The 8849-nt window shown below is 30.0% G+C and overlaps 1 protein-coding gene across 1 annotated transcript in view; it reads left to right on the plus strand.

Moving 5' to 3' along the window:
- Positions 1-834: 834 nt before the first annotated feature.
- Positions 835-8849, plus strand: part of LOC106677171 (ethanolaminephosphotransferase 1) — a 24979-nt gene continuing 16964 nt past the window's right edge. Inside the window, exons 1-4 of the mRNA XM_067047418.1 lie at positions 835-1026; positions 6041-6194; positions 6331-6439; positions 7986-8143. Of these exons, the coding sequence (XP_066903519.1) occupies positions 846-1026; positions 6041-6194; positions 6331-6439; positions 7986-8143 (602 nt within the window). The 5' untranslated portion in view covers positions 835-845. The remainder of the gene's footprint in view (positions 1027-6040; positions 6195-6330; positions 6440-7985; positions 8144-8849) is intronic.

Genomic DNA, 8849 nt, shown 5'->3' on the forward strand with positions numbered 1-8849 from the left:
TATATATATATTAATTCAGGAACCTTTAAACCGATCCTAGCAACATTTTGGGGGTGTTAAAGGTTTTTAAAGTACATAATTTACCTCAGCCTGTGTGTTCCTATTTGTTTTAAATTGTTTTCAATGTAGTATCACCAAAAATGTTTATTAAAATCGGAGTATATAGCATACACTATGTACTCAGCTTATAATTGAATGAGAAAAAACTTCATTTCCTATGCACTCCATCACTTTTATTTTCATATCCCAAATTCACTTATCCATATTAGTTAACTAAATATACTTCCATGAAACATTTTGATGAAATTGAAATATTTGATAACCTATTTTTTCCTTACATTAGTATTTAATTCTCTAGTTTTTGCAGGAATGGCGAATCTAAAAGAAAAATACAATAAGTAAATTATTGATGAGAATTTGTTATATGAATTTTGATAACATATAAGTTATCAAATAGATTTGTCGTGATAGATTTTTTGATTAAATTTTCCCCTGTCTCATTAATATGGTTTAAAAGTTTAAGAAAAAAAAAACATTTTTCTCGTAATTGATTTTAAGTTTAATAATTAATAAGTTTTATTAAGGGATGTAATAATATAATTTATTTTCTTACAGTTCAATTGTAAAGAATCAATTGTGTAATAAATTTAGTATGCCAATTTTATAGTTCTTAAATATTCTTATTATTATTATTCTCCTTCAGATGTAAAAAAAATATTATTTTTTAATAATTTATATTATGATGAGTGCCATTTGGCCATTCCTTATTATACTTTTTTTTATAAATGTTTTACATGACAAAATTAATATAGTGGATGATACTTCTATTTTTGCAGTATTGTCCTATGTGGCTGGCACCTAACATGCTAACTTTTGTTGGCTTTCTTATGATGGCTTTTGCCTGTTTCCTACTGTCCTTCTATGATTATCACTTTTGGGCCTCATCTGGGATTCCTGGTACAGTTCCTATTCCAGCCTGGGTCTTCCTAGCTGTTAGCATACTGATATTTGTTTCTTACACTCTAGGTAAGTCATAGTTGTTTTTATTTCAATGAAACCTTTCTCATGATCATCTTCTCCATTGGTTATTGTTACTAGGCAAAAAGAAAAAGGTTTGAATAAAAAATTGATTCATCTATTATTTTATAATTAATTCTAACCAGTTATCAATTTTTCCTGTGTCAAGGACACATGTTTGATTAATTAAAAAGAAAAACAAATAAATAGTAGAGGTTTTTGTTAATAATAATCAAACTTAGTCCCAAAAAATTTTAAAGGATATGTTTTAGTGATACTCAAAAAAACTTAGGCATCTTAAATGAATAGCAAAAATCTAGAACTATCACAGAACATCAAACCAGTTCTACCATTTGTTGTCCAAGGTGCGTACCTATGAGTGAGCGAACCTTAATTAAGCTACATGGTATGCAGGGGTGTTTTGATGTCTGGAGGGTGGGTCCTTCGATGGTTAATGGCAAATTATGTTTAGATGGGTGATAAAATATGAATGAGTAATTTATTTATATATTAATAATATCATACTTTTTTTTCTTTTATGCTATCAATATTGTAGTTGCTGATGATTTACAATGATTGCTATTGGAGCTTGCATGAATAAATTTAACTATAAATTACCTATCTTGTTCTATAACATTTTTTTATTATAATATAAGGCATTCAACAGTGATGGCGATGTTTGCCTTCTGTGACATTTTCTATCATTTTATGATAGACATGAACTTTGTGAGACAATACTACATATATGCAAAAATTAGAATTACTATAGTTTAATTTGGAAGTATTTGAATTATAATCTATCAAACCATTTTTTTTTTTTTTCAAGATGAGATACTAGTTCATCATCGGTCATGTACTTCAATCATTTGTTGAGAAAAAAGTTCTCAAAATGTTATAGATACTGGTGACTTGTCCATTGAAATAACATTTCATCAGAATAAATGGTAATGTCACCAAAATTTGATTGATTTAATATCTAATATTATCTTGAATGCAAGCAGAATATGATAGGAGAAACCCATAGAAATTGAGATCATATAGCAACACTGATTAGATGTGCAAATTACATAAAGTTGATTTATATTTGCTTGGAAAAGTTGGTTTGAGCTGTTGTGTTTTGTTAGGAATTACAATTTTTTTTTTTCCGAACAATGTATGTTGCTAGTTATTTTCCCCAGAAAGTTATAAGTTTCATTTCTACTACACATTTGTTACTTTTGGTCTATTTTTCAAGTAAGTTTTATTTTTATATAATTTCTGCTATTAAATCAGATTGATCATATCCTTATTGACAATAGACATATTTCCAATCTCCGCAATGTGAGGGTATTCAGAGGAGCAAATGTGGACTCCGATCACTTTCTAAGTATCGCACATGTCTATGCACGAATAGCACTTGGGAAAACAAATACACCTGGACAGAAGCCTAACCGATACAACATCAAGAAGCTTAAGGATCCAATAGGATCTGCCAAGGAAAATAGTGACCGAGGTAATACATGGAGCAAGACGCAGAGGAAGACCACGCCTTTGATGGAGTGATGGTGTGAGTGGTGATGCCAGGACCATGATGGGAGTGAGGAACCTGGATGGTGGCCGCACAAGATCGTAATGATTGTTGGAGGCTGTTGCAGGAGGCCAGGACTCGACATCGAGTTGTGGAGCCGAGTTAATAATAATAATAATTTTTGCTATATTGGTCCAAATATCTAAGCTTAACAATATGTTTGGCCCAAATGAATAAATAAGTGTTGGCAATTAAAATTTTAGAGTAGAGTGAGGATAATAGGTTGCATTTTTCACTGCAATAGAACCTTGATTGATAGTCTAGTTTTAGTTGATGAAGACCCTCTCTGCATTTTTCAGTTGTAAGTAGAGATTCTTTTAAAAGTGTTAAGAAACTATAAAAAATAAGATAACCTTATGGCAACTTCAAAAATATTTTTTAGTTAATAAAAACCATTGTAGTTTTAATGAAATATTAAATTGATTCCCAATTAAATATTTTATATGAATTACATTTCCAAGCACTATTTAATAATTATAAACTTTTATAAACATTATAATATTTTGTTTGTTTCAAATATAAAATTGTGGTTGCCATTTTTATTGAATAATCGAAATCTTTTGTTGCTTCAATAAAATTTATGTTTGCTTTATTATAAAATTTATTATCCCACAGCAATTTACCTTCAGCAATGGGCTGTTTTGTTAACTTCAGTGTGAGTTCGCTATGTATCCATACTCAAGAGTAAATAAATAGTTATTTTTCCTAATGATTTCTATAGTATTTTAGATGGATTATTTTTTTTTTTTTTTATCTTTATCGATTTGTTAAAAGTTAAGAACTTGTTTTCTGGTTAGATAACTAGACACATGTTAAGTAGGCACTTTAAAGTGATATAGGTTATAATATTCCCTTGAGATTGTAATGTGTTAAGAAATGTTAGTATTTGATACCTCAGAAAATAATAGTGTTCATAAATAATGATCACTTAAAAGCAATGGGAGATAAAGAAGAAGTTCTGTATTGAGACAACATGATACTGAGTATAAACTACAGGAAAGACTAGGAGGGGTAGATAGACAATATTTTTTGGGAATATCGATGGGCTTAAATTAGAGATTATAAAATTAAAAATGGAAGAGTAACTAATATTTAAGTGGGAAATAAATTAATGAAGAGTGAAAAAAATACTAGTAATGAGATATATTTATAAAATTTAAATATTTTGAGAATGATAGTTAATATTAGAATAGTACAAGAATGAGATAAGACAATATCAGAATAGTATAAGAGTGAGATAAGACCCTTATGATGACAATGATAGTTTTAAGTTTATTAATGGCCCTAAGACTAGATAATATTAGAGTCTTAAGTATTTTTGTTAATGGTTTATGATAGGAGATAATATTTAGGTAATGAGTGCTGACTGTTATCACAAATATCTTATGTAAAATGAGTTTATTGATCTTATCAGAAACCAATAGTTCCTCAGTAATCTTATCGAAAACCTGATAACACCCCTTACATATTAATCCAATGTAGTCCGTTGGACAAAAACATTTAACTTTGAATTTTTTATGTTTACATTCTGTGTTGAATCTAACCACCCCATGCCCTAAACTAGTTTCAATCTTACAAAAAAATTTTGCAGACCTCAAATTGAAGCTTAAAATGCCTACTAGTGAAAACAATCTAGCCTTTCCATAATGATTGGTGTAGATTTGGATCCAAATTCATTGAAAAATGATTAAGGAATATATTTTCCTTTGCATCTCTGTGTCCATTTTTTTTTTAAAAGTTACTAATTTAAATTGAGATTGTAAAGGTTCAGTAAGGTCTTGAAATTTCTAATTCACCATTTCTCTGGAAACTCGCTGCTCAGATTTGTTTAAGGCTCGAGAATTCAATTTTTTTTTCAAAATTCAAAATATTGGGTCCAGTATGGTGACCAGTATGAGTTACAAATTTACATTGAAATTCACTGCTCAGGTTAGATTTCCCAAAATGTTGAGTAGAAGATAGAGTTGAATATATTGATGTCACCCGTACTATAAAGTAAGCAAAGTTTTTTGTTCATCTCCTTAGTTAGTCTTATCTTTAAAAGTCTTCTATCTCAATGAAGGACCACGTACCCTTTTTATAAAGACTGGATAGGCCCCAGGAGTGTCTGTTGATTCCAAAATTAATCCACTAATGAAGTTACAAAAATCAAATTCTCTGAACACATACCTGGACTTAAGAGCTAGGAATTCAGTGCTCTGGACTATCCCATCCTTAAAATAGACCCTTACTAATAATTGATCTTACACTGGAAAAATATTTAAAGTCATCAATCTGGTCAACACATCTGTTAAGAGATACAAATGGGTTGGCATTATGATGGTAGTTAGTGTACAAAAATACATGATTTCTCCAGATTTCAAATTAGTTTTCTAAACTGTTCAGCAACTTATCTTTCTGGAAGCCTATCCTTAGCCTTAGGAAGACTGAGTAGATACCAATGATAACATTTAACACATAAATATTTTGAATTTTGATCAAATTTAATTTTATCTTTTATTCTGGCTGTTTTAATCTTTTATGTTTATTATCGGGTATATTTGAAATTAAATTAAAGATACCTTCTTCTGAATTTATTTTTTTTTTTTTTATTGTCCTCAAAATACATTTGAATTCAAATGCATGGATATAGTTATGCAGAGATTTCTTGTTATAATGCAGGTCAGATGTTAGCTATAAAAATTGCAGTGTATCCATGCTGCACAAGACCTAGTCTTCTTAGGTCCTTATTGCTTCACTTACATATCCTACTAGCAATATCTTTGTATATTCAGCATTATCGAGTTTTCCAGAACGAATTGATCTGATTAGCATTATTTGGTTTCATAATATGAAGATTTGAATGCTAAATACTGGATTTTTTTATTTTAGTAATTAGATCAATCCAACAATGGTATTCGGGAGAGATTTCATAATTAAGAAGTCCATCTTTGATGAATTTTTTAATTATATTTCTTAGGACTGTAGAAGGCTTTACTCTGAAACGGAAGAACCAAGCTTTTAAAAATGTTAAATGCATCTAATACCAGTGAAAAATTAGTTTTAAAACATACATCATGAGAAGAATGATTTTAAAAAGTGTAGGATTTTTAGTTAAAATTGAGAAAATCAGCAATTAAATCTTTATGCTCAAAACTCTTCATATGAATAATTTAATAAGGCTACATTAAGTTTTAAGTGATGAACACATCAAGGGAAATGATTAAAATTATGTTTACCAAGAGGTTAAATAATTTTCATATTATTATTTAAATGGATTTAAAAATACTATGTTTTTTGAAAGTGTAAACATTGAAAATATCTCTCTAGTATGAACAAATTTGTGTGACTACTTGTGTATTGACAGCTACTAAGTGAGATATTTGGTTGTTATGAATTTTTTTTTTAAATTATTTTCTTGCTGTTCTTTTTTCACTACCTTGTTATAACTTTTTAATCTCTTTTCCTTGCTTGAAGATGGTATTGATGGTAAGCAGGCGAGACGGACTGGTACCTGTGGGCCGTTGGGAGAACTGTTCGATCATGGTTTAGACTCATGGACTGCTGTTCTCATTCCAGTTTGTCTATATAGTATCTTCAGTAGGTCAGAACCCAGCATACAACCTTTCAGGTAGTGGAGTAAGTTACTCTATTTGGCACATTTAAACTAATGTTCATTTTACTAGTTTATTTAATGTTCATTTTACTAGTTTATTTAATGTTCATTTTACTTTATCTAATTAAGTTGTAATTAACTTCTTTACCAGATTTTACATGATATGCTGGAACGTATTCCTCACTTTTTATACAACTCATTGGGAAAAGTATTTAACTGGTGTCTTATTTCTACCATGGGGCTATGATTTGTCCATGCTGGTAAGACAGTTTTCAATACTTTTGACTATGAATTTTTTTTACTATATTTTCATCATTATTTCAAATTATAGAAGTTCTGGTAAAGGCGAGAGTGCCAAGAAATTTGTGAAAGAAAAATCTAAGCATGATGCTCAGATAAATAAAGATGCAATTTAAAGTCTGCCATTTTCTTGCAAAAAGCCAAAAATTTGGTATTGGCAAATAGAATGTTAGATTATTTGAATGCCAAAAAATTGTTAAAAGAATTGCAGTTAGTGGGAAAAAAAACTTCTTACTTATCACTTGCTCGTTTTAGTATATCAAGCTGAGTTTATTCGCTCTCTATTTCTAGATTGGTTACCTCATTCAGCTAAGTCCATACTTGCTGCTACCCATAACAAACATCTATTTGATTTAGCTACCTTGGCTGACCGTATTCTGGAAGGAAAATTAAAGCACTCTATCTGTGCTCCCACTGGTAACTCATCCACCTCTTTAGAATCTCCTCTTGTTCACCACATTGCCCTATTAGAATCATTAGTCACTATGCTTTCTAATCAAATGCCACTACTCTCAAACCCTCACAAGCATTCCTGTTCAAGGAGCTCTAGTCCTTGTTTTGTATTCTGTTGACTTCACTATAAATTCACCCAGGATATAGCTAACTTTGTGCAGCTCTGCATATATAAGTTTCACCCATCTTCTTTACTTCAGAAAACTCCAACCCTTCAAATTTGAATGTGGTAGGGTCTGTTTGGAGACATAGACGCCGTTTGTTTGTTTGTGAACTTACTTCATCTTTAATGTTTCTAGTTGACACTGTTGCATATATTTCAGTAGTTCCTCCCTTAGCCCTGGAGAGAACAAATTTGGAAAACTTTTTAACTATTTCTGGTTCAACAATTTAAGCTTATGGTAAAACATTTTTAAAATTAAATTTAGGATTTCATAGAGACTTTCCTTGGATTTTCATTGCTTCTAATGTTACTTAATAATTGGAGCCAACTTATTGGAATATTATGGCTTATTAATCAACCTATAAGGCATATTTCTGGTTTATCAGATTTTCTATGAAGAATAACACCAATATCATGGTCTTCCAATGGTTAGCACATTATGATATTAATATCAACATTTTTAAATGCGTTCTTGCTGCTGATGAAATAGATTTTTTGTAATATCCTGTCAATTTCTCTGGATTTTAAGAAGGAGCAGACAGGAATTATTGTTATGTGTGAAATTATTGAGATTTTTAATTTTTATTTAAATTTAAACTGTATTATGTATCTTTAATTATTGCTTTATATAAAATAGTATCTACTTAGATTCAATAGATAGAGCGTATTCATACATTTGTGTAAACACTTTAATTTTTCAGAAATCATTTTTCTAATTTTATGTAATTAATTAATAAATATAAATATGGCCAAATTTTTTTTGAAAATTATGGTATTGGTATTGATTTCATTGTTATCATTAAAATCTGCATTGTGATAAATATTAAAAAAAAAAAATTATTCATTATAGGAAAGTTTATTTTATTAATATAAGCAAAATTTGTTTAAAGGGGACTACAGTTCTATTTGGTGTTACATTCATTACTGGTCACGAAGGCTGGAAAAAGACAGTATTCGAAGGAATTTCTACTGGACGATTAATTGAAATACTATTTTATTTGACATCATTTCTGGCAACATTGCCAGTATCCATGTGCAACATATACAGGTTTGTGGCTAGATTTTAATGTTAATATTGAGTTATTTATGTGCTGACTTTAGAGTTCTTAATAGCTAAATATACATTTCTAATATATTGGGACCATACGTTACAACAGGTTTTGCTGTTCACATTACATTGCCAACATCAGAATAAGTAATTGGAATATAGAAACATAAGCTCTGGAATTCTAAGCATGAAATTACCTTCTGCTCATGCAGGTTACCATTGAAATTCACTAGATGAGATAGTGCATAATTATCTGGGAGGGCCTGAGCATTAAATCCTGGCATGCTGTCGATGTTACATCTTTTTTCATTACTATTTGCTAAGGAAATGAACACAAAAGCTGTGATAAGCTGAACATGTTTTCCTCCCCCTTTACTTCTACTTCATGTATTTTATTATATTATCAAGAAGGTAATTGTTAAGTCTTTGGTAAAATAGTTATAGCAGAAGTTTAAGTCTCAAAACTAGTTACAATTAAAGTAAACTTATGTTCGCTTGTGTTCATATCCACCTGGCTAAATCCAATACTGGCTGGGCAAAAGCAATGTTTGAACCTGCTCAGCTTCACTGCCTCAGGTTGGATAAGATAGAAAGGTGTCAAAAGAAAAAACACACAAAAAAAAAACAGAAGATAGTTGACCGTAGATTAATGATTGGAGAAGTTTGTCGGGGGTGCGGTCAGCAAAGAACAACATAAATAAACAAA

Source organism: Halyomorpha halys, unplaced genomic scaffold, assembly GCF_000696795.3.
Source record: "Halyomorpha halys isolate HHAL.00 unplaced genomic scaffold, Hhal_1.1 Scaffold90.1, whole genome shotgun sequence".
Taxonomy (NCBI): Eukaryota; Metazoa; Arthropoda; class Insecta; order Hemiptera; family Pentatomidae; genus Halyomorpha; species Halyomorpha halys.